Genomic DNA, 27648 nt, shown 5'->3' on the forward strand with positions numbered 1-27648 from the left:
TTTTTTTTTTCTTTTGATAAAATACCAGATAATTTATATTTTAGTAAAAAATAGAAAATAAAAAATTGAGTGCAATGTGGATATAGAGCATTTTGGGAAACATCTCTTCAGTTTTGTCATTATGTTTGATGTTTTGGGTGAGAAGAAGATAAAACCCTTACTGAGGACATTCTTCCAAACCAATACGACACCAAAGAAACATTGCACATCAGGTCAGTTTCACATTAACAGTTCTAGTCTGCAGTCCCGGTGCAGAGTCCCACTATAAAACTGACTCCATGTTGTTACACATCTCATGGTCCTCCAGGTTGTATATGAACTTTGTCCTGTTGGCTGGGTTCTGCGTGATCTCCTTGCCCAAATTGTCTAGAGTCACATTGGAGGCGAAGAGTTCGGTGGGAGTGAGGTAACCCTCACTGTTCTTGATGTATTTCCTGTAGTTCTTTCTCAAACACTGCCACGTGGTGGTGTACAGGAGGAAGGCTGATGACTTGAGGACGATGGCGATACTGACATACAGATGCCTGTAGGCCACATTGTCGTATAGCAGGCAGGCTCCCTTCTCGCCGCAAACCGAGCTCCAGAACAGACAGGTGGAGTCGATGCCCATGCCAAAGATCAGAGGGGGAGGGATGAAGCCTGGAGAAGTGGGGATTATGGACAAACAGCAGGTCAAAAGATCAAAGAGTACCAGTTTGAATTAAGGTTTCCTAACTAGGTCAATGAAGTTCATTTCAACCAAGGTGCTCTGACATTTACATGACAGAATAAGACTACAGGGCAATAACAAGTGGAAAAAACACATCACTACGACTTATTACAGAAAGTGTACCAGTACAAATGGCGAATTTATAGGTGCTTGTCAAATACTATAATAAATATGCTGTTTAAAGAATACTATAAGACTTATGTTAATGTTAGCTGAAGTTTCTTACCTATAAGTCTCAGGAGCAGGAACAGAACTCCAAGGGCGTATGATTTAAGCTCTGGACTTACAGTTCTGAAACAAAGCAACACCTGGGATGAAAAATGTGCTCTAGTAATCTGAATGCTTAATAGCCACTTTCACAGACTACAGGTTCCTCTGCCACTGGGGTTAAGTAAGATCAGAGATCTCTGGGTTGCAAACCCCACAGGTGAAGAATATTTCTGGTTTACTGCGACTTGCAGCTGGTTTTGAACATTTGGCCATTGCTTCTATTGGTCATGATATGATTGTTGACACTTAAGTAGTTGCTGAGTTCTGGGGATGCAGCAAATTTCATCCTGAAATCTGAAATCAGTCCAGTTGTGAACGAGCCAACTTTATAGCCAGATTCTCTAAACTAGTGGTTCCCAACCTGTGGGCTGAGGCCCACTGGTGGGCCACAAAGGTATTGCAGATGGGCTGACAAATCATCACATCCATTTTCTATACCATTTATCTGTACAGGGTCGTGGGGGGGCTGGACCCAATCCCAGCTGACAGTGGCCGAGGGTGGGGTACATCCTAGAGAGGAAACCAGTCTACCACAGGGCTGACATATAGAGACAAATAACCATTCATGCTCACATTAACACCTACAGGTAATTTAGACCTAATGTTAACCTAATGTGCATGTCTTTGGACTGTGGGAGGAAGAAAGTGTGTATATGAGTTAGTAGTTTGTAGTATTGTATAGACTGCAAACTCATTGTATATTATTTCAGCAGTAGCACAAAAAATCTATAGACTGAAACATTTTATACTAATCATAAATGATACAGCATGTGGAACGTCAGACATAAATAAACTTGTAACTTCTGTAATATCATTTATTTGATCATATATTTAGAATAACAATCATTTAGTGGATAGACAGATTTCATTATGTAGGGTGATGTACATACACATCTACTCAACTGTCTGTTCTGTACCCTACAATGCTCTTTGTCACTATATATGACAAATTGTTGCCTTGTCTTTCAGTATTTCACTGTACCAGTGTCACCTTGACAAATCTCTCCTCTACATTTGAGAAGGCTAAAGCAATTCCATCATTTCGCCCTTGATCGGCCTTAAATGTCAACAGCTCCCTCTTGTGGAGTTATGTATAACAACAGGTGTCATACCTGATGAGGATGATGACAGAGGGCGTCTGGGCCATAGCTCCGATCATGCTGCACACACAGATAACACATAGGAAGGTGAGGAAGGCCTGCTGACAGCCTGGACTGGGACACTTTCCTGGTAAAGCCACTGCCTCTTCACTGTTGCTGGATATACACGCACAGCTGGTCAGGTTCTTACACAAAGACAAAAGGAGAGATTGGAGCGTAGTTACTCCACTGTCTAAAGAAAGGCTGTTGCACTGTTTAAATGAGTGGTCATCACACAGCTCATTTCAGTCAGTGTTATCGTCTCCACTCACTGGTTTGGTGCAGCCCGCGAAGCATGCTGAGAGGTAGGTGACTCCATTGGAACCACAGACAGGGCTCACTGATGCTGTGTAGCAGTTACAGTTACTGATGCATGCTGACTCAGGTCGCTGCCAGGACTGCAATGTCCTGTGGAGGAAGTCAAAGGTCATATTAAGGAGGATGTATGAGTACAATGTTCACATCAAGCAAAAATCACAAGTTGACAATCAAAGTTTTTTATGAAGACTTTACCATTTGACCCTGCATGGACATCAATTCATTTTTGACCACATGGGACACTCTATGGGCTGAATATTCAACCAGTGAACACTGAAGGCACCAAGTAATCAGTGAAGCAAAAGCAAATATTTGTGACAGTTGTCAGTTGCATAATGGATGCATTTGCTATTTATGTATTGGATATTCCCTTAAAGCACAATAAAAATTGAAAATGGTTAGGGTCTTTCATCTGTCATTTGAGAAATCACATTACAGATACAAATCACAATGATAACACATAAACCTGATTTTACTGTGGACCCAAGTAGGATCATTTTGTGTGTAACAGAGGAGCGATGGGAGGAAACATATGGTGACAGGAGTAATAACTGTTGTGTGATTTGAAGTCTCTTACACATGAGTTAGGAATAGATGGAGGAAGGGATTAAGGAATAAAGTTTAACATTTTGCTTTCCTGCCAAGAGTTAGATGAGAAGGTTGATGCCACTCTCATGGCTCCATTACAAACATGACTTCTGGACAGACCAAGGCAAGCTGCTTCCAGTGTTTATGCTACGCTAAGCTAACTGTCTGCTGACTGTAGCTTCTTATTTACTGTATTGGCCTGAGAGGAGTATTGATCTTCTCATCTTGGCAAGAAACAAAGAAAATTTATTTTTCAAAGTGTCCAATTATTCCTTTAAATGCTGCATTAATAGATCGGGTATTATAGTAAAGAGAAATATGGAAATACTAAAGTAGTAATAGCTACAACTAAACAACAAAGTTGCATGTTTGGAGAGCAAGTTGTGCATAACTAGAATATGTTTATTTTTTTGAATATCTTAAACTTCAAACAAGCATAGAAACATGAGGAAAAACAACAGTAAGGCCAATATACAACTAGAAAGTCTTGAAAAGACTCCTCATTCACATCAGCAGGTTATGACCCTTACTCATTGCCATAGGCCACTGTAACCCCAGCAACAGGTCCAGTGTCACATCCCAGGAAGAGAAAAGAGACGTAGCAGGCAGTGGACACCAGGTTGACCAGCATGGCCATACGGACAGCGCCCAGAGCAGACAGGTTTAGCTTCTTAACCAGCAGCCCTCCAAGAAAGATGCCCAGACAGGCACAGGGGATAGCTGTCATACCTGAGGAGAGAAAGACAGGGATGTCCATTGTCCCCCCCAAAAATTCAACTGGCATTTTCTTTGGTAGAGGTTTCTGCACTGCACAAATATTCTCATTATAGTTCTTAATTTTTTGGTTTACATAAGATTAAAGGAGCCATTTGTAAGTTGTGGTATTGTTACATAGCCAAAGTTACTATTAACAGCTTTAATTAACAGTCTAGAAGACATGTTGCGAATTCAGCATCATATTTCATGCCTTTCCTCTCCAAGAGCTGTTCCCAGCAGTGAAAGAACCCTATTGCTTTGTTTCTATTTATATCACTTCTTCTTTCTACTGAAGTTCGCACAAATAGCTCCTTTAACCTGCTTCTTCTGTCATGATGTTTTAATGGTTGAACAACTTGGTTGTGAAAAAAGGCTTTACCCAACGAGACAATCAGAGAAAGACAATGACCTGCCTACCTAGCAGCTGATTGGCTGAAGAGGTGGTAAGGTTAAACTGCTGCTCCAGGTATTTGCCAAGGAAAGCAGCAAAGCCAGCAACCACAGCAATCTCCATGCAGGCTGCCAGCGTGATGCAGCTGAACACTGGATTAGAGAGTAGGTGCCTGGTTACCCGAGGGATTACTGAGTCAATGACAAAGAGAAAAAAATGTTAGAAAAGATAAGGATATTTTGTTTCTTATCAGCTGTCTGCACACTTTCTCTTTTCCCCCTTACCTCTCAGATGCTCACAGACTGAGAGTCCACTGTTCATGTCAAAACCATGAATGGTCCCGTTGGGTTTAGAGCCTGGGTACTCCAGGGTCAGAGAAGAAGGCAGCATGGCCTGCTCACTCTCCCCTCCACCGTCCATGTCCTGCTCGTCCAGCGACTGGGGGAAGCCGAACATGAAGAGGGCTGACAGGAAGAGTAAGGCACCACAGAGGAGGAAGCCGCCCCACCATGCCCCGATCCAGCGAGGGTCATCTGGGGTGATGTCCAGCTTACCTGGGCAGGAGGTAGGGGAATTTACCACAATGAATGGACGCTCACATCAATGTGAAGAAATTTGGTTCCATTGGGAGTAAATTCAGTTTGCTATAATGTTGCAGTATTCTTATTTCTCCCAAAAGGGTCACTACAAATATAATTACCAACCAGTGAAAAAATTAAGGAATGTATCTGAAGAAATGCAAACAAAGAGTAAGCACCAACTCACTGGTGTCAATGAAGACAGCATCAACATAGACTTTGGTACAGACAGAACCTAAGATGAAGCCACAGGCCGGGCCGAACACCAATGTTGAAAATAAAATACCTGCATGACAAAGAGGGACAGAAGAATATAATATGTCAGTCAGTTAAACAGAAACTGCAACAGCAAAAACATTATATTTCAATGTTAGTATCATAAAATCAACATTTATTTTTGAATTATTTTTATTTAGTTCACTTTAACTTAGCTGAGCTGTAACTGCATTTCACTTGATCTTTCAGCAGAGGGCAGCATTATATCAAGACTCTAAAGTGTTTATAACTAGACCCTTTTATTAAATATGTTGTCACATGAAACTCTTTACACCAGAAAACACTCATGCTGTTAAATCCATTGTATGATTGGGAACCAAATATATTCTACTCAAACAAAGATCTGTTTTGAATCCATGCCAAAGGACTTTCAATTTCACCAGATGTCTCCCACTGACAGATTTATTCACTGTCACTGTAATATGCAGCTCATAGGTTTCTCAGGGTAATTGATCTAAGACTAGATTATTCAGCAGCATCATAAATAATCAAGCAGGAAATGGCTTCTTAGTGTAAGAGCAGTGAGGAAGCACTGATACACAGCTCTGGTTGACTTCCTCTTCTGTGCAAAGCTGCCCTGCTCTGGCCCAGAGGCTGAGAGGTTTCCAATAAGCAGCAGACTGCACAGGACTCTGTGTGTGTGTGTGTGTGTGCGCGTGTGGCAGTGAAACTCAGTTATCTATGCTGGTGGTAAGTGGCGTAAAAGCAGTGAGCTGAGAGCCCGGAGCAGAGGAGGCTGCTCCCTCCTGAAAGAATGAGACGGCCAGTCAGTTTCTCTGTGAGGGATGTAATGATCAGTGCTTATCGCCAGTGATAAATCTGAGAACAGAGTGGCTGCTGCATTTCTCGTAGTCTTATCAATGGATTTCTTCAGATGCAGGGAGATTTAGATTTCTGGTCACCATTTAAAAATTGTATGCATATGCATAAAGCTGTATCTTGGTACTGATGTTGACAGAGTTAATCAATGCTATTCAATGTTAACACCACTTATTCTGACTTTAGTGTCCTCAGGCAGTAGTAGAAGTAGTGGACGGCAGTGCAAACCTTACAGTCACACCAGATAAACAGCCTAAATTGGCTGTTTTGATGTGTCACACATTTGTAGCAGTTTGTTATCCAATAAAATGAGCTGAATGGATCGTATTAGTGTTAATGTTGGATTTAGTTTTGATGTAATTGCCGGCAGTGGTGCGTCTGCAGGCATTCTGCTAAAGGTTTGTTGATATTGTCAGTGTGATATCGCTGACTCAGAATCACAACTTGGAGGCTGAGATGAACAGTTTTCCCCAGCTAAAAGCTAATGTCAGCATGCTAACATACACTCAGTAACAATGCTAAAATGCTAACGTTCATCAAGTGCAGACGTTGTTACCAAGTTAAAAATCTTAATTTAGAATGTTAGCATGCTAACACTGGCTAATTAGCACTAAACAAAGTACGACTGATGGGAATGTCGTGAGCTTTTCAGGTATTTGGTCATAAACCAAAGTACTGGACATGCTGGAATTCTGATCTGATGATAATGTAAGATGTTACTACAGTTTATCTTGTGGGGACCATGACTTTCTGAACCAAATTTCATGGTAAACATGTTGAGCTCTGAGAGTCTGGACCAAAGAGGTGGACCAATTACCATTGCCGCATTTCTTGAAGACAGTTCTTACAATTACAAAAAATTAAAAAATAAATTAAGTAAACAAAAAACCAATACTTTTCTGCACTGAGTTGCTTTTTCACACCAAATGTTTCTAGCTATTCTATTTCAAATCTGATGGTTTTGTGTGCTCTATAATTAAAGATTATTATTATTATCATTACGTTACAAATCATTCATGTTAAGAAGAGTCATTAAACTTTGGCCATCCTCTTCCTGTTTGACTTTCTCTGTCAGCTAGAAACATTATGTTCATTTCAGTCACTGGTGCCAGTGGGACTGAAGTCAGGTGACAGAGGAGGTTACAGCAGGTCCAGCTCAACCCCCGACCAATGAACAACCTCCTATCTCCTGCTCTGCCCCCCACTAGGAATGAAATCACAGAAAAACACAGGACAACACAGCTAATCCATAATGTATGTGATGCAGGCAGGCTGGGGCACACACACACACACACACACACACACACACACACACACACAAATCATGGCAGTGACCCAGCAGAAAATGTTGGTGGCCAGCCAATCCGTGAATCCGATCTACAGTACACCAAAGCTCCACATCCTCTAAACTTCACTGTGGGTACAGCCAGCTTTACTTTGTCCTCCCTACACTGGAATAAGGTAAGCACCCACACAGGCCTTCAAAGGGAACAGCTGATGTTAATAGCAGCAATAAGCATGATGAGGGAGAATTACCAGTAAGCTTTTTTATGCTGTGAGAAAAGACAGAAAGCTCATAATCCTATAGTAACAGCTGCTGGACACCCGTCAGGAGAAGCAGTCAGGACTAAGGCCAGCCTGTTGTTTGCACTCAACAGTTGTTACATCTGAGGCCATTTCCTTGGAGACATGACTGAAGGGTCATGGCAGTGAAAGTTTTAAAGTTAAAACCTTTATTACTGTATACTAAAAACTATGTACAGTATTTAAATATTGTGTTTTCTTGACTTTGCTGAAAGATAGTTTACATACAATAATGTGAAATGTAAATGATGTGAATTATCATTACAGTGGCAGAGTTACATTTTGGCTTAAAATTGTGATGTATGGATTGTGACCTTCAGTTTTTAATGACTGATTTTAATTAAAAACGTACAGATTGTGTCCTATTTTTATATGATTCTACTGTGGGCAGTTTATGGAGTATGTGTGGCCTAAACCCAGTGCATATTTTGCCTGAAACTGTAAAATTAAAGAACATTTTAGCACTCCCCAAAAGACTGAAGTAGAAAACTGTATTATACTGTTATCTTCTTTAAAAAAAAGTCAAATTTAAAAAGCCTGTACAATGTGTAAAATCCTTCTCAAGAAAACGTATTTATTTACCTTATTATTATTATTTACTTATAAGCAATATTATGTTTTAGAAATACAACAAACTGTAATAGTCATTTCTTAAAGCTCCTGAGTCTTGAATAGCAAAATTTGTGTAATTTTAACCTGACAAATCTATTCTATTTCAATTTAAATTTTACTTGAAATAAAAGTTGCTCCATTGTAATTTGAAAAATTTTGCAAACAACAGCATCTGCTGCAACGATTTTGGAATTATGATGTGCATGCATCTTTAAATACATTAATTACAAAAATCAATACCTCTGAGATAGGTTTATTTTCACAGGGCTGGTTGGACTTTTGATTGCTCATTAGAGACTGAGTGTAAATCTCTCTGGACTTATTGACTGTGCAGTGATAGCAGTTCTGCCTCAGTGTAGAGCGAGAGCGAGATGCTCTCAGTGTTTTTCAGTGTAGCTGCACTTATGAAAGGACTGAACTGGGAGGAAGGACTGGAACATGCTGTCAGCAGAATCCGGTACAGGGAGATGGTCATGACCTTAAACTAGACTTTCAGAGTGATCATCCTGAGAAAGCTTATCTAGCAGTGATGGCACTTCTTAAAACTTCAGCTACACACTTGGGTAGAAAATCATAAAAACACTTGAATATTAGAAGACTTCTCTTTCTCAAACAATATCAACTACAGTAATTCTACTACATTAATACATTAACTTCATCAGCTCAGTCTTATCCAGTCTGGGCAATTTATCAACACACTTGACTTACACATTTACCTAATTATCCTTTAAAACTACCTCTAATTAGTTTAAATGTAGTTCTATCAGTAATCAATAAAAATAAATTAAATTAAATTAAAATATTTTCCAAAACACATTGTAATTCTTAGCTTCTTTTATATAACCCTAGACTGCATATCTGTTATGCAAAGCATGAAACCTGGCACCCAATGTGAAGATCTCAAACACACGTGGGCTTTTTAGCAGACCATGATTTTCCCTGGAGATGCTGCACTCTATAAAATATTTCCAGAGAGAGCCTTAATGGATTACCATTATTTCTATGCAAAAAAATCAGACTGCTGTTGTATCCTCCTTTACGCTGTTTTATACCTACTGTTTCTGAGCTGTGACAATGAACGCTGACATCAGGCCAGCGGGAGATAAAGGTCAAGGTACCACAGTCTTGCTGGACATCAAACCAACAAAAGATGATATTATTTTCTCTGGTGCACTTATTCCATATTCCTTTGACATGAGGCTCTCTGTGCTAAAGTGACTTTGCGTGACAAAAATGTATAATTCACAGGATCACTTATTAAAGTGCAGATGATTTGGGAAGACTTAGGACTTTAGAGATAACTCAGATATCCATGTAACGCTCTGGCAGCTTAGTCTTTGTGAGTCTGACCCGGCCATTTGGAAATGTCAGGCAGAGACACTCCACTTAAGCAGAGAGCTTGTAGAGGATCTGACAGCTCCTCCTCGTGTAGCTGAGTAAGTTTAATACTATATATAATATAGGCCTGTAGCTTAGCCTGAACCTGACACAAGTTTCTAAATGATTAATATCGAAATTACAATTATACATGATTACACCGCAAATGTACATACACACAAAAAAACAGGCACAAGGAGTGGCATCAAGCCAGCAGATCACTACATATTCAACCATATTAATAGAGTATATCAGGAGTAAATATTGCCTGTGAGAACTTATAACACTCTTCTATATGTGATCACGCATATTGTCAGTAATGCTTGTTCTCAGAGCCCAGTTTTCTTTCTACTAATTACCAGAAACATGTGTACATCATATTGCAAACCAGTATAACAGCACAGGTACAGGCACTTAATTACATATATGATAGGGTTGTGAACGATAAACCGATGCGACCGGATACTCGGTTCAACAAGTGAGAGATACGGCTGCATCGGTAGCAGCCTCCTCAATCGATACATATTATCACTGAATTCCTAGAGGAATCGGTTATAGAGTCATGGATCGGGTATCGCGAGACTTTGAATCAGTTGGCGGCGTTACACACGCGCCAGGTCTCTAAAACAACGCGAGAGCTGAGGCTGCCCGCGAAACGCCGTAGCTGCCTAGCTGGTATTAGCAAGAGTGAGAAACAAGGGACGACACGGAAAATGGAGGAGGTGGAGAACGAAAGCGTCAGTCTGACCGAAGGTGATAATGCACCGAGAAAGATTTTCAACACATCAGGGAAACAAAAATCCCAGGTGTGGACCGTTTTTGGGTTTTATAAGAAGGAAGGGAAGCTCGAACAAAGTTTGTTGTTACTATTCTGTGCTACTTTTACCTCTGGAGTTCCCATCCAACGATTCAGCCAGACTTTTTTTTGGTCCATGTCTAAAAACAAATACATTGACATGTGATTTTGTTCTGTTCTTGTTTTTGCCAGTGCCAGTCTTTTACATATTTAAAAAGAAACTATTGTACTGTCACTTTCATAGACTTGGCTTCTTTATTATATAAAATATCTACAACAAATATTAACCATAGAATCGAATCGTATCGTTCTTACACTGTATGGAATTGATTCGTATCGAATCGGTCTGTAATAAAAAGATATCGTTTTTGAATCGAATCGTAACCTGTGTATCTAGATGCATATCGAATCGTTTATCACAGAGAGATGTGCAACCCTAATATATGATGGAGCAGAAATATTACAAACATCTAACAACATTATACAATACGATCTGATGATTTTCACCAGTCATCAAAAGTAGGGTTTCTATATTTTTTATTTGTTTTATTTTATTTATTTATTTCATATTTTATTTGTTTGTTTATTTTATGAATTATATTTTCTGTAAATTTTATTTCTCAGCGTAAAGGTCTAAATGTTTTTTAAAGTTTTCTTCTCATAAGTCGAAAAATATTATGGTCATTTCCCATGCTTATTCTAATTTGCCAAATTTGCCTTCAGGGGATCAATGAAGTTTCTTCTTATCTTTTGTCATAAAAGTAGTTAGGGAGCTAAAACCCTCAAAAACAAGGGCTCTGTTTTACCGACTGGAATTAAGTGGAGGGTAGCTCAGTCTACCCACCTTTAATAAAACAAGTAGGACCAAGCTGATTTGTACAGAGTACTGTTAGAATAACAATATAAAACAATATATAAACTATAGTCTGTGTTAAAAAACAGTAATCACCTGGTATTTTGTTCTGTTTAATATTGTTAAATTTTCTTCAAACTCCCAATAAATAGTGGCACACTCAGAGGTGATAGAAATCAAGCCTAAGCTGATGACAGTGTTTTCCCTTTATACCCAGCAGTAATGAATGCAGCAGAGGCAAGGTCATACTCTGTGAGACGGCGCTCCTCTACCTGGTCACACTGCCAGCACATGAATAATTTCTCACTCAGACTCACATTATGGCACAGTTCAATCACTGGCACTTTGTATCTTGGCAAAGGTGCTCCTAAAAGGTGCACACATAAAACATCCTAGGCTGGTCTGAACGGACAGTGTGTGCTGAGTCAGCGTCCATTCCTTCCTCTGCTGTCCTACAGTGGAAGAGTAATAACTGCACTGGAGTAAAAACATTTTGCTGCAGTGGATTTTCAACTTGCAGCCTCACAGCACTTCATTATGTGCATCACAGCGATGAATAGAGTGTAAGATATGAGGCAGGAAGAGAGAAGTTGACCCAGCGGCTGCAGAGCTGGACCCCTTGAGCGGCGCAGGCTGCTCTTTTCCTTTACTGTGCTGTAATGTCCTGTAGGTTACTGTTCTTTACTGTAATGTTGCTGCCATGTGGCACTCTGCTGCAAGTCTTGAACATTTTGATTGTAGCTCAGCCTGAGCTAATGCGTATGTAGATGACTATGGGAAGGTCTACATGGGGTGTGAAAGTTTGTCAAATAATTCTTTTTTTTTACTTAAACTTCTTTTAAACCAGTGTTTAGTATAATGGTTAGTCCGTCTTACTGCACAGTTGTAATAACAAGGATGAAAATGTACTGGCTTTGTTAGGCCATACTTCAGCAAAATGCTAAAATCAGCCTGCTAACACGCTCACAATGATGCTAACAAAAACTTTGACCTGATGATGGCACTAGATGAAAACTTAGGGCTCATCAATGTTACTACAGTTCATCCTGAGGGGAACTTGAATGTGCATATCAAGTGTCAAGATAAGTCAATAGTTGCTAGTAGAAATTTGACTTAAAACTTAAAATGTGATTCTTGTGGTCATGCTAGAGGAAAAATTATGGAATCACCAAAGTTATTAACGATTCATTGTCTGGGAAGCATGAACATCTGTATAAAATTTCATATAACCCGCCATGAATGCAGACATCGCACTAGATAAGTGAAAACTTAAACAATCTTACAAATGCATAAAGCAGTACAAAGTGAAACACAAGTGTCTTTGCTAGTTTCAGACCAACGAAGTCGTCATTTTAGTAAATACACGTGCGCCCATGTGAGCAAACGTGGGCGTGTTGTGCACTAAAATGAGATGGCCAGGTGCAATGCCATGTTTTTTTTTAAAGTTATTTTTTACCTTTAGTCTAATAGCAATAGTGAGAGAGAGACAAGGAAGCCACGGGTTGAACCCAGGCCACTGCAGCTAGGACTAAGCCTTCATGGTATGCACTGCACTAAGTCAGCAACTGGGGCTCCCCCAGGTGCATTGCCATCTTGAGGCAACAGAAAGCACACTCAGTGCAGCCTCACAGGGCTGCTAGCGTGACATTTCTCATCACACAGATCCCTTTCTTTATTGTTTATACTGCAGTGGATCACTTCAGCATTACTACAATGTTTCTATCTATTTGTGTTCCCTCTCAAATGCCAGTATGCACAAGCAAAATAGTCTCTGCTTTGTTTTACCAGCTTGTTGCCTGAGCGATTGCTCACATCGAGGGCTGCAGAAATGAGTCCTAAAACCCAAATTTTTTTTACCATTTTAGCACTTCCGGTTCCCTCAACGCAAAGTCTATGGGTTTTTTGTTTGATGACTGGTATAATAAATTCAAGACATTTTCATGTTTTATGCTCTAACATAATGTATGTCAGTAAGTACCCAGGTGATGATTTCTTTAAGCTTTTATGTCTGTTAAAAAAAGGGAGTTGCTAACAAGGGGCTAAATGAGACCACAGATGTTGTCCGGGATGTAAAATGTCATCACACATCAACAGTGATCTACTTAGCAGTCCACCTTTACAGCCTCACTGTATTTATACTCACACTTTTGCAAACTATTACTAACTTTTTAAGAGAAAACATCAGCTTTTTACTATTTACTTATGTTTGTATTTAGGCTACAAAAATCATAAACGAGCTTATTTCCTACACTAATCCAGAGCCAATGTAAAAATCCCATTGGGTTTTTGTCAAGGGAACCAGGGTGATAATACATCATCCCGGCAGCACTCTATTGACTGGACGCAAACATACATACGTTGTACATACATACAGGAAAAAAACACACAAAGGTGTTGGACACTTAGTAAAACCCCACTCAACATATAAGAAAGAACAGGCTGCAGTAATGACACAGAACAGAGACAGAAGAGGCGTAAACTGGGGGACAACTAGTAAGTGTTTCCTGGTTTGCTCTTGAGTATTCCCAGTGTCCTCAATTTCTCAATCAGGCAGTATTGATCCCTGTGGGGGCGAAAATGTGGCCACAACCGAGCAGCCTCTCCGTCTATCATCTGGTTTGGTAGTGAGCCCGTGGAGAGCTGCTATTTTAATATTTAATCATCTGGTTAGATGTTTGCTAAACAACTTCTAACTGCCTCTCTGTCACGTTGCATTATTCAAGGCTTTTCTTACAATGTAACTGTGTCTTCACACGTCAAGCTTGTCAAACAAACCCACTGCCTGGAGACTGGGAGAAAGCAGCAGCAGAAATACAAAGCAGCAAGTAGCACATACGTACTGTATAAAGACTGGTCTCCATGCAATTACAGAGCCACAGCAGACAACCCAGCAGTCACATTGTAGGAGGTAACCATGGTGATCAACATGCCTCAATTGTCAAAAAAAGGGAGAAGAGAGAGGGGGTGGTGGAGAGAAAAGAATAATAGTCAATCTATAAGTGTCAAAGGATGAAGCTTGAGGGGTGTTACGAACAAAACAGTTGCTTATTGATTAGCAAAGGCCACTTTGCACTGAGCCACGACAAACAACAGTGCACTTGATAACAAATCTGAGTCAAAATGTCAGTCCAAAATGCAATGTGTGCAAATTTCCAAACTAAGTCACAACTCAAGAGTGAGAGAAAAAACAACAAACTGTGGTACCTCTAAGGACTGTGGTTAACAGACGTCCTTGGTTGACTGACTAGACTGTCAGATCCAGTCCATCACTGGGCTAACATAAACAGACAGACACAATCAGACTCATACTCACAGGCTGTGCTGTCACTTACAAGTCCAACTGAAATTAGTTTTTGCTGTCAAAAGTCATAGAGTTTTTTTTTTTACAGCTGTAATATTTTGGCATTAGTCAGTCATCACAATTTTGATGGACTTCCATTAAACTTTGTACACATGCTCATAGTCCCAAGAGGATAAATCCTACCAACTCTTTTTTAGCGCCACCATGACATTGACATTTGTGGTTTTACATGAAATGCCCCGACAACTTATAAATTTGTCCCCATTAAATTTTGTTCAGACATTCAGAAAAAGCAGGAAAAATAATGAAAACAAATTTCCAGCGACCTCTGTGTGGAAGCTAATGGGGATCAAAATAAAGACATAAAGCAAGAAAGAAAGAAATCATAAAGGTTATTCAAATGCTGGACCCTCCTGAGGAGCCAGTCTTGATAACCACTGAACCGCTACTGTTTTCTAAAATGCTTCTTTATTATCAGCTATTATTTTTGTTCTTTCACATAAGGATTAAATAAGGTATTTTAGAGATGGTAAATGTATGATTTGCCAATGGGTTATCACATTATAACATATTATCATACTCAGTAATTCAGTAAAGTGAAGTGTATTCCTTTACATATTCTACAATAGCATGGAAATATCAAGTGTAACATCAGGCATCTGGTATGAGTTGGCCTCTAGCCAAGCAGGGGGTAGGGTGGGTTGCTGGGTGCTGTGCAAGCCTCGTTTACATGCCTCCCTCTCCTCCATCCTCTGTCCATCCCTTCCTCCCTCCTCTCCTCTCCTCCTCTCTGAGTGCTGCTGGCAGAGACTGTGCAGATCAAAGCATGTACAGAACAAACCGCAGGCCTTCTCACCCTGCAAGAGGTCTGCACTGAAACGCAAGCAGGGACAATACAACTGGCCAAGGCCTAGCGGAGAAGACAGTGAGAAGGTGCAACTAGCCACATGGTATCCAGAGACTAATAGTGTATTTTTTTGTTCCTCCCATAAAATTGTATCAATTAATCTGTAAGATGACTCGCTTAAGTACATATAAATAGGGCTGGATAGATTTTTATTTTAATGATCCATAATTGATTCTTAAGATCCCAAGATTGATCTTTACATCTATGCTAAATGTTATGTGTGTACATGTTATTCAACATTCAGGTAGGTTCATGATGTGTAACATGCTTTGTGGAAATCAAATGTTATTGCAACGTGCACAAAAAAGGTTCAGTTAAAAACTGAACATAGATGATAGCTGGCAATAAGAGCCGTCTGGTGTCACATCAGTCTCGTAACCTGTAACTGAATAATTACAGTCTGCAGGTTTACAGGACTGTTGTGACTCAGGATGGTTCACTGACTCTGGCTGTCTTGTAGCCAATCTAGAGATCAGTTTGTCCCAGCCGGTGAGTTAACACTAGCTAGCAGCTGTCTTAGACTGATGTCAGCACAAACAGAGCAGATGAATTAGTAAGTGTTTTGCACAAGCAGGCTTAAAAATATAGATGTATCATGTTTTACTCATTTTGCATTTGTCAAGGAAAATAAATCTTTAGTCCACAGTTTGATGAGCAGGACCTGTGTTTACAGTTTAGCCAATAATGTGCATTATAAGTTCCCGGGACAGATTCTGATCAAATTGACTTGAATCAAATTGAATTGAAAGATCAGTGCCAATATGCATCCCTTTGCAGAAGCAGTTTGATTTATAGTGTGACTGTACTTCCACTTATACAGGCCTACATTATGATGCAATAATTAAACATCACAGCTAGAAAATTTGCATGAACCACAGCAGCTACAGATATGGAATCTCAGGACTGATGACAATAACCAGCAATTACTGATACAATGCCAATAATTTTGTATTTGCAAAAAAGTGAAGGGGACAATTCTTACAATTTTTCTATAGAAATTGCAGGTAATCCACTGTCATTTTAATCTGACAGAAAACTTTGTATGACTGAAAAGCCCCCACATCAACATGATACTACAAAATACTTAATGCAGTGTGTTGTTTCATTAATCACCACCTTCATTCTGTTCCTTGCTGCATGATACTCACAGATACGGCTGTTTGACATCAGTCTGACTGAAATATGATTATTCTTGCTGTGTTTATTCAAAGTCACAGAAGAACTGCAGCTATTGTAAGAAACAGCTCCCTATTATCTGATGTAATTGTTGGCTGAAATTGTGTTATCATACGCACAACAATAATTACATTCTCTTGATTATGAGTTAATAATATATGGGCCACCTTTACACCATGAACCCATAATAAAGAAATGATTGTTTTTCACATGAAGATATACATTTCTGTGGGATGATTTCCCATGCTCTGCACCAACATCTTAACCAAGTAACCTACACATTATTTTATTTTATTTTATTTTTTTTAGTAATAATGGGAGTCTCTCATTTTTTCTCTCCTCTGCCTCATCCTCTCCAACTCCCCAGACGGAGCTCTGCCACTGGCAGGTCGCTGAGCGGTGAGCAGGAACAGGAATGGCACACCTCAGTGCCTGCCTCTGTACTGTTGCCTTGGCAACTTAGGCAGACAGTGCTGTAATGTGTGTTATGTCAGCCTCTTGGTTTGTGCTATAAGTATAACCACAGTCCTCTGCTGCAGGCCTGTGAACATTTGGAGAAGTTGAGAATGAAGTGCTTTGCTTAAGGGCTTCTATGTGAGAGAGGTCATCCACCCACAACTTCCCTCTCAAATGTGGATGCGGGAAATATTGGATCTTTAATTATTAGTCAGCAATCTTCTCTTCACAAGACCACTTCTCTAACCTTCAACCAGCACTTAGATTTTTTCATTGCAACAAACACATTTTCACAAATGCAATACTGTAGTGCATCATAACACCATTTAGTAAAGAAACAAAAAAATATCACAAGTATTGATGGGCTGCTGATGGATTCATCCCATCACACAAAACATGTTTAATAACCTTGGATATTTCCATCCACTGTCCACACTCATTATCTAAGCAGGGCAAAGTAAGTCAATACTGGCAGTACACTATCACAGAAAAATGTTGCTGGCCCTGTTTTGTCTCCTACATATAGAAGTGAAAGTGAAAAATTACACAAAGTGATAGTGAAGTATGTAACTTTTTTTTAAATACAATTTTTGAGAAATTAAATTGTGCACTTGTAGTTGGATAGCTACAATATACTGTATATCAGTTTTTGCAAAAATAAAGCAAATGTGTCCATATATATTTGTAATGTGTCTTGTTCATGTGTATGACCTTGAAACCAGGACAGATTGATGCATATGTAGTCTACCTTTTTTATTAATTCTATTATTCTATTAGAGATATTCTTGTTTTGATCTGGACAGAAAACTATGAACAGACTAAAATTTCACCTAACCTGCGAGTCAGATTCACTCAACAGGACAATGGCACAGGGACACACACACATGTGCACACTAACACTGACGCTGCAGGAAACATGATAGGTTTTGATGTGAGCTAGAGGACAGGACAGGCTATATAAGCAGAAAGTGTAGATCAGTATCAAGAAGAAGAGCTGAGCAATCGGCACGAGCTGCAGCAGAAACTGGTTGAAAATGTTGGAGAAAATGAGTCATCAACTGAAATGCATTATGCATCTACAGTAAATCCACAGACAAAGAGAACACACTACCGGACGTGCACCATAGCAATCAGCACTTAGCTAAGAGAATGCAGACTTTTAAATCACATAGCTACTGTGGGCTGACATGTTATTATACATCCTGCAAGATTTATTTTTATTTTTATTTTTAGAGTTGGTACTCAAAGCAACAACCTGCCACACTGCTTTCTGCTTCCTGCTTTACTACCATTTGTCCAACTAATAATGACTAATTGTGATTCAGTGAAGATTATTTCAGTAATAAGGTTTTGTTTAATACAATACATGGGAAACTGTTTATAGTGATTAACTGCTTATATGGATCAAAAGCGTGCGACAGAATCATTCCTATACAAATGCTGTTTAAATGATTTGCTTATAGTAATCAAGACATCTGTGGCAGTGTTCATTTAGGGTCTTTTCATAAATGACAACAAACTGAAAATAAATGTAAAACTGTTGTAGCCTTCTAATGTAAACTGTCATGTGTTCAGACTCTCTTCTAACTTGTAGGTTTTTGGACTTTTTTGAGTGTCCTGTTATATCTTTACCACCGTGGGTCAGTGAGTTATTTTGTCCTCCTGTTCCTGCTCTGCTCAGGTTTGGGGACTTTTACAGTGCGTAATTATCGTCTCCACTCTCTCACAGCAGCAGTGTGTTACGTGAGGGGAGTGTAATGCTTTCACCCTAACCATTCAGATGAGGCTCAGAGCAGGAGAGCGCCACAGCACAGTTTATGTTGTTGTTTTATATATATATATATATATATATATATATATATACACAAATTTCAATTGCAAGGTAATCTCCATGAGAAATAAAATAGGGGAAAAAATTAGTTATAATAATTATCAGCTCAGGGATGATTTTGTCCCAGACAGACTTGATCACTTTAAGCGGTTTCCACTGTATTGTAATCTTATAATCCTGAAATCAGCCTCTCTGTTCATTGAGGAGAGTCAATCATTTAGTTCACATGTGAATGATTAATGTCACAGTCATGTTTCAATTATGCCGACATAATCACTCCATTCACTTTAGGATAGATATTGTGATTGTACAGGTTTTATTGTGCCATTGGCCTTTGTATCTCATTACTTACAGCTAACTGGAATTGCAAGTCAGCCTAATGCAAGAGCATGAAGGACTCAAACTGCTGCTGGTTGTTGTTTAGTGCAGGAATCAAGGATTTTCTGTTTTTGACTTTGCCAGGACTGACTCTAAATCATCTCTTTTGTTCATTGTGAGCTATAAATTTCACTACTTCACTTCTTCACGACTATAACTAAAACTTCTTTGATGGTGAATAGATTAAGGATTGCAGGAAAACAGTTCAAGAGTTCAAAAAACACAATGAGCACCTGAGCAAAGAAAATAAGGAGCTCACAGAGAGACATGGAAGTGTGCTAGCTTGAAGAAGCCATGGACATTGTGCACAGAGTGGGCTGAAAGGAGGACTTGGACAGACATGTAGTCATATTATTTGCTCAGCGATTTATCAAGGAGGAGATGGCATCAAAGATTCACCCATGTGCAGGGAGAGAGGCACACACTTCATTGAGATGCTGCCACTGTAGGACAGGGAGGCAAGGAAAAACCCGTGGTCACAGATTGAACAGGCTTGTTGGGCTGGGAAATGAGTACTACCAAGAACCACATGGTTGCATAGAGGGTCGGCAGATTGGCTAAACAGAAGGATGGTTTTATCTGCACTAAATTGATTTGGATTTACCAGTGAGATGATCGAATATTATTTAGTTACGGAACCAAAAGATCTGTTGGTACTGCACTTTGTTTCAACAGGTTTCCAGGTGATATTCTCACACACAGGGCAGATGGAGAAGGCCATTGGTTAATAGCTATCTTAAAATTTGAAAGTAATTTCTTCATTTATTTAATTTATTTAGCGTATGGTCATATACTTGGTCATGCTGGAGGATATCACTAAGGTGATATCAGAACTCAAAACCCTCTACCCTACAAATTTTCTTTTTACTTTACTTTATCCCAGATGAATGGGAAGATTTATTTGTAGGAATTGTCAGATAAATATACGGAGATGTTTAAATCTGGGGGAAAAAACAATACTCCTGGTATAATCCTAATGTTACCAGCAAGTCCAGAATTTATTAGTGACTTGCTGCTGATTTGGTCATGGAGCCTGGCTCGGACACCTCCATTTCCTAAGCCCCATTAACTGTTCACTGTATAACAGAAATAAAACTAAATTCTGGCGGTAAAATCAAGAAAAGAAAAGGCTACTGGAAATTTAACTTTAGCTTGATAAAAATAAATACTAATGATACTGCACAAAGATAGAAGATACAATAAGTGAAACTGAAAGTACTGAGACCATAGACAATCTGTAAAAAATTGGAATTTCAAAAACATAAAATTGGGGAATTTTCTATAACATTCAGTTACAGGAAAGCAGAACTGAGTAATGAGGATAAAAAAAGGCTAATGACATTGCAATCCAAATTAGATTATAGCTATCTCAGAAGGGCCCAGGGTGCATTTCTGAGATCAGCAGCAAAGTGGATAATGGAAGGAGAAAATAATATTTTGTATTCCAGCAATGTGGACAAGGGACAGAAAAATAAGGTAGTGGCAAGCTTATTGATAAATGGGGTAGACTTCGGATGCTAGACTCATTGAAAAGGAAGCTTGCACATTTTATAGTAACTATCTAGTAATAATTTACACATCTACATACTCCCTCACTGACTCACCAGCTTTTTCTTTTCTTTATTTAAAGAAATTTGTGAGTCAGATCTAAAGAAAGAACAATTGGATGGCTGATTTTTATAAATTCTTTTGGAAAGAAATCTATTGTTCAAGGCAGTGCCAGAATGCACAGAAAGACATGAACTAATGTCAAGCATGAAACAAGGTCTAATTACACTTATTGCCAAGCATGGCAAGGATAAAAGGTTACCAGACAATTTAAGACCAATTACACTACTCAACACTGACTATAAATTGCTATCTGGATGTATTGCAGCTAGAATGAAAAAAGGCCTGACCCAGATAATGAAACAACGCAATCTGGTTTCCTCAGTGGGAGATCCATTCACAGCAACATAAAACTGGCTCTAGACCTGATTGATTACAGTGATACATTTTATTGTGGATTTCTATAAAGCCTTTGATTTGGTGAAACAACCTCTCATATTGAAAATTTCAAATCAGTTTGGTTTTGGTAAGAAATTTTGAAATTTATTTGGTATGTTATGTAAGGATACTAAAAGCTGAGTAGCTTTGGAACAAGGTTGCACTTGGCACAAGAATTATGGTTAGGAAGGGCATTGGACCAGGTTGCATCAACTCTCCTTTATTATTTATAACGGTCACTGAATTACTGTCCATTATAAATAAGAAGGCATAAACATAAATGGAAGACATTATAATATGTCAATTTGCGAACAAAACAACATTATTTTTAAAAGATGAAAAAAAATTTCCATGATGCTGGACTCCATTAATCAATTCCACAATACGACAGGCATAAAATTAAACATCAACAAATGTGAAATTCTTGTGTTTCATGATCAACTGGACCCATTCAATTTGTAACATACTGGTTAAAACAAAAGAAGACTTATCACCGTCACCAAAGACAAAGAAATAAGGGAGAAAGAAAATGTTTGTAAGAATATTGATAAATGTAAAATCCCTTTGACGTCATGGTTAGATAGGGACACTTTATTCAGAAACTATATTATCTAAGATGGGAAGTCTGTCAAGAGCCATTTATTACACTTTTCCATTATAAACAATATAATATAACAACATATGACATACAAGAAAAATGCTCTTCAAGAAGCTTCAATGAAGATATTTATCCTTTCCAATTTTTTCCTAAAGCCAAAGAAATAACATTAAAATTTTTTGAATGACTGATTCTACCCACCCAATCACCTTTTACAGAAAATTAAATATTATAATGTTGATTAAAGCTGAAGTACACATGAGGGAGAGAAATTTGAATTTTCTGATAAACAATCTGATTATGTTAGGTAAGCACTTTATTCATGGATGTGACTATTTAAAGATCAAGCCCCATATCAATGGATGGAACAATGAACTAAAGCTATCTGCAAAATCTCTTCAATATATGATGGACAGAAACATCCTGAAACCTTTACTCTAACAGACTTGTTTATATTAGTTGAATAAGACCCTAACCCTTTATTTCTTTCAGTCTCATTTGCCTCTGTTTGCCATCGATACATGTTTTATTACTGTAATAAAGGTTTGTACTGGAATATTTTGAATTTAAGAAATAGCCGTGTTGATGAAGGTGCTGTTTGGTCCCGAGTTCAGTCTCCGTATCTGAATTGGTTTAATATCGTTAAAAATGTTACTAGCTCAGCAAACCCCTCCCAACACACATTTATCACATCATAATTGTTTCTGTGGCGTATGTGGTCTTTGAGTAAGTTTTTAACCATGTTCACAAGGGAACATATTGTATATCACGGCAGGGCTGACCAGGGGTGGCTTTTAGCCAGCAGTGAGTAGAGCTCCACTGCAAGAAGCTTTGATTTCAGTAATGGAGGTGTTTTAGCATGCTCACTTTAGCTTGAGGATTTGGTGATAAAAAAATTAGCTTGGTAATTTTAAAATGAAAAATAACTACCAAGAATAGAGAATTGACGACTGTACAGTAGCTGAGAGTGACTCACCTATATACAGTGAAGAGTCTTTCCTGTGGACATGGTCATCGATATAGGACACTCCCAGAGGCTGGACAGGTGTGGCTCCAATGCCCAGCAGAACTTGGGCTCCAATCAGCAGAAGGTACATCATGTTGGTGTTGGCTCTGTTGCCACATTTAAACCCAGAGTCTCGGTTTTCTGACCTGGAGTTGTTGGAGCAGACGTCCCTGCCGTCCTCCGCGTGCCACGAGTCCCCGGCCTCATACTCATACTGATGAGTCAGGAACTCCGGCAGGGCTGATAGCAGTGCCCCCAGTGCCATGACAATCCCTCCACAACCAATCAGACGGGGTCTGTGGGCCTTGGCGCCAAAGTAGCTGACAAACAGGATGAGGGCCAGGTTGCCAATTTCGAAGCTGCTGGCTATGACGCCCACATCGGCACTCTGGAGGTTGAAGCGTCTCTCCAGAGTGGTTAAAACACTTACCTGGCAGAGAGATAGAAAAAGAGAGAGAGAGAGAGAGAGAGAGAGAGCAGGTGTTATGAAGTGCTTTTACAACTAGTAGCCATTTAGGACCTCTAATTACATCACAACCAACCCATATAAAGGCAGGCTTATACACTTCATTTCATAAACAGTATTTTCTACTGTATTACTAGCTGTAATTATTCTCAAGGGAATATGAATTTTATATATTTTCCATCCCATTTTAATGTTTGTGTAAAAATATGAAGCCAGTGTTTAGCTTCAGGTGTTATTCAGTGGAAGCAGATTGGAAACGCAGCCATCTGCCACTCCCTCAGCGCTTGTACCAACATCAGCAACCTGTTGATAACACACAGAGGCTGGGATGCTCTGCGGGGGGGTAATTCTTCCAACATCTTCATCCCCATACTCCTCCTCTGTCTCCCAAAACAACCCTGAGGCAAGCCTGACGCCAGCCTGGGAGAAAGGGATGAGCGCATGTGTGTGACTTCAGGCAAGAAACCTCATGCAGCTGTTCTAATTATGCAACGGGCACAAACACAATCTCACCAGCTGTTTTCTGGGTGTGTTTAAGTGATGAACTGGCCCCTTACATCAAATGTGTGCTGGTCCATCTACAGGACCGACAGTAAAAGGAAGAATTATGTTAAACTTTTCCTAATTATTCATCCACAGCAAAATGTACAGCACATGTCTCAAGACTTCTGAGTCAATTTGAGATAAAAAGGAGAATTTAACCATGAACGTGCAAGTAAAATCAGATGGCTCACATATAACATCCACTCTTCATTTTTCCGTATTGCTTGTCTTGTTTGTCTTTTCACACCAAACTCCACTGCAAAATCAGACAACTTCTAGTTGGCTTGTTTATCACCAACTAATGATTGTTTTCATTATTGATAATTGTTTTCTCTATGAAATGTCAGAAAACCATTAAAATAAAAAGATGATGGCTTTAATGGTTTTTTTTTTTTTTTTTTTTTTTTTTTTGAGAACGCAAAGATTAAACATAGAAAAGCTCCAAATTCTAACAATTTAGAAACTGGAACAAGGTAATGCTACCTTGAAAAATTGATTCAACGATTGATCATTATACGATCTGTTGATCAATCAATCAATTACTCATCCACTCATTTAAGCTCTAGCAGCTTATATTTGGCACTTTGTAGAACAACAGCTATACTTTATTAAGGATGGTCCACAAAGCAGCTCTTCCTTAATTTGACCTTCCAATGAAAGGGTACTCTGGTAGAAGCAGACTGTTTCCATATATATATATAAATATATTTTTTAAAATGCAATGAATAATACGAATGCTGAAGGAGAAAGAAGTGAGTAATAAGCCACCAGAGGGGTCTGGACAACAGTAACAAAGCCAGACAACTGGCAGCCCCCCCAACCCCCCTCACCCTTTTTCCAAAAAAGGAAGAACAATCTGTAATTCACGTCTAAAATGGGAGGATGGCTGTCACGGGTTTATTATTCCAACTGTGAAACACTAACCTAGTTCTGTCACCATGCAGCACAATTGGGGGGACTGACAGACAAGATGTTGCCACTTAAAAATTACTTAACGTTTCCTGAACATTCAGCTTGTGTCCACTGTTAATGCAGAATTATGACAAAGTTGTAAGTCATAGTTCCTTGACATTGGAAGCTGCAAGGACACAGTACAGGCGTCACAACATCTGGACGACAGGGTAAAGATTTATTCTTGAGGCCCTGAAAGATTTCTGTATGGCCTCCTGAAGAACAGCTGCTTTCCAACACCTGTATTTACAGACAGAGAAAACCTGCCCATTTCAGTTTGATGAATTCAGAAATTCTAATTTGTTACGCAGGTGCTGCTGCTGTGCTGACAGTGATGACCTTCAGTCACTATAGCTTCCCCCTGTGCCAAGGATTTAGTTTTTAGTTCAGTTTACTGTCATTTGTCTGTTTAAAAAACAAAAACAAATGTGCTACTGAAAACAGAGACAAAGAGACAGACAACAAAAGATTATGACAAACAATATTTTATATGAGAGGATAGACTGCTTTTGTCTGCAGAGGGATTTGCTAAAGGCTCACTTTTGCTTTGGGATGCTGTTTTAAAAGAGAAAGTTGCATTACAGGAAAATGCTAATTGACTTTGAATTTAAACCAAAATGTAAAGTACTTGTACAGTATTCCTGGATCCTGGAGACCAGCCCATGATAGGCTGGTTCTCATGACAGTCTAACCCTGACCTTTCACCTTTCCTCTTGCAAAATGTTTCCTTATTTGTGCTGGTTTCGCTGAGCTTAAAGAAGCATTTCTAATGAGCGACACTTTTCACTGTAGAGGAAAGCTCTAACTTCTTAAGTAAAGGTTTTCAGTCCCTGAGATCAATACAAGTGACTTTCAGTCTCATTCTCTCATGAACCTACAATTATCCATAGTATCAACACACCTATCAAGCCAATTGGCTTTAAGCAAGAAGCTAGTAATCCAGAATACAATGGCATTCATAAATATTTGCAGTTCAGCACATTTTTATTATTATTTCTGTTTTGCTGTGGCTTCTAAACCAACCATCCATCTGAGCATTTACTGAGTTGACATCAATCTAATGATATCAGTGTACGGAGTAGCACATTATTTTGATGTCACAGCGTTATTGAGTTAAAACAAAATTGAGCCATCTTTTCTGAAAAAAGAATATAAGATGTTGTCGCCTCTGTTGTGGCGATCACGTCATCTTCTATAGGCCTGTATCCTCCAGTGTCAAAGGCCTCCTGCATTACTGAGGGATATGGGTGCAGGAAGAGCCGGTAGGTTGGATGAACCTCCCGACCGGTGTTTCGTAACCGGCTCTCCGGCAGACCATCCGTATACGCATATAAAATTCTCCAGCAACAACGTGGAGCCTACGGTCGCCGTGACGCGCTTTGTGTCATGCAGATGGTGCATAGGCCTGATGGATAATACGCAGCAACTCATCAATCAGTGACAGCACCGCGTCTCTTGGTTACTGGAGGATGTGATTATTTTAATGTGATCAGAATAATATGATTATTTACCGCAGCAGCTGAAGCGCCGCATCGTTACTCACTGTCTGCCTGTGCCTGTATGAAGGGCGCTGCGTTAACCCGATGTTACCTGAGATACACTGAGATACGACGTTTCTTCAGACCAACATCGTGGCTGGTCTGTGGAAACTCACCAGATAGGCGCCCACGGTGCCCTGTGCCAACATGAGCGCACATTCCGACACCAGGAAAATCTTAATGTTGGAAAAACACGAGGTCTTCTTCTGGTTGTCATCCTGCTCCGGGTCGTCGGTGCTGCTCCGCTCGGTGCAGATCTGGTTTTTAACCTGCATCCTTCGGCTCAGGCTCCGGTCGGCTTGGACGGCATGAAACTGAACGGGTCCGGTCCGGCGGAGCGCATCGGATTCTGGTGACGACCTGCACTGCAGAAGTGCGAATCTCCTGTCAATAGCCTGTCTAGGCTGGAATATACAGCGAGAAATGCTGCTGTCCACTCAGCATTACGCACAGTCCGTCAGCGACCTCTCTTCACCGCCTGTCCAGCCAGTGCGTATCGGCTACATCATATTTAAATACGTAGGTTACGCATGTATATGTATGACGGCTTCTGAGACCCGACGTAGAATTACGGGATGCTGTTTCTCCACATCCGGGATGTTACATCTCCTCCCAGGACCGGTGCCGACTAGTTTTGGTTTCTGTGCCCGGTTCCGATCCGCAGCTCTGCATACTGCAGGCTGTGTTATGATGCTCCTCCCATTCAAACAGCGAGGCAGGACGAGAGAGGTGTAATCTCTCTCTCTCTCTCTCTTTCTCTCTCTCTGTTCCTCCTCCTCTCCTTCAACGTGTTTCTCCACATCATCATTTTTACCTGTGTAGACGTCCGGCTTTTGTCATTGCCACAAAGCTGCAACATTTCATCAGCGGACTCACTGAAGTATCCCCCAAAACCCCCACGAAGACAAACTGCTGGACATAAAATGACTTAGCACAATTTGGTTTTATTTCTTCTTTATTATCAGCCCAGTTTACAGGGCACACAGCCGCTCCTCTGTTAGTGCAGCTGATTTTACATGTGTAATAAAAATCTGGAATACACTGAAAATGGCCTGTCCTCCTTTCCTTCAACTTATTTCAGCCACTAATTGTGTAAATTTCAGTAACTGAAATGTTGTTTTTTTTTCTAGTGGGAAAAAAAAATCATTGAGCGTTTTAGTGCTTATTGTTGACATGATCTTAGGTCAGAGCTGATGGTCCTGCTGCTTTAACTTACTGCAGCACACTTGAACTTATAATATGTATACACGAATAATTGCACACCCTCTCTATGGGACAGGGGCAAAAAAAGAAAGACAGTAAAGAAAAGGGTTTCTCAGTGGCTCACCTGGTAGAGCACATACCACTTGGGCTCATTCTTCAGGTTCGGATCCTGCCCGGGCCCTTTGCTACTTGTCATCCCCTCTCTCTCTCCCTCAACTTCCCTGTCACTCTCTCACTGCCTC

General features: G+C 39.7%; 1 protein-coding gene across 1 annotated transcript; it reads right to left on the reverse strand.

The window, feature by feature from the left end:
- Positions 1-26897, reverse strand: LOC139628028 (solute carrier organic anion transporter family member 3A1-like). Its single transcript, XM_071489345.1, has 10 exons — positions 26320-26897; positions 22676-23135; positions 4937-5035; positions 4456-4725; positions 4198-4362; positions 3555-3753; positions 2391-2526; positions 2092-2264; positions 936-1000; positions 1-639 (listed from the first exon to the last, which is right to left on the reverse strand). Exons 1-10 carry the CDS (start codon positions 26476-26478, stop codon positions 263-265), a joined length of 2103 nt encoding a protein of 700 aa, XP_071345446.1. The 5' UTR covers positions 26479-26897; the 3' UTR covers positions 1-262.
- Between the last annotated feature and the right edge of the window lie 751 nt (positions 26898-27648).

This window comes from Trachinotus anak, unplaced genomic scaffold (genome assembly GCF_046630095.1).
Source record: "Trachinotus anak isolate AG129_WGS33_773 ecotype Australia unplaced genomic scaffold, CSIRO_AGI_Tana_v1 ptg000011l, whole genome shotgun sequence".
NCBI lineage: Eukaryota > Metazoa > Chordata > Actinopteri > Carangiformes > Carangidae > Trachinotus > Trachinotus anak.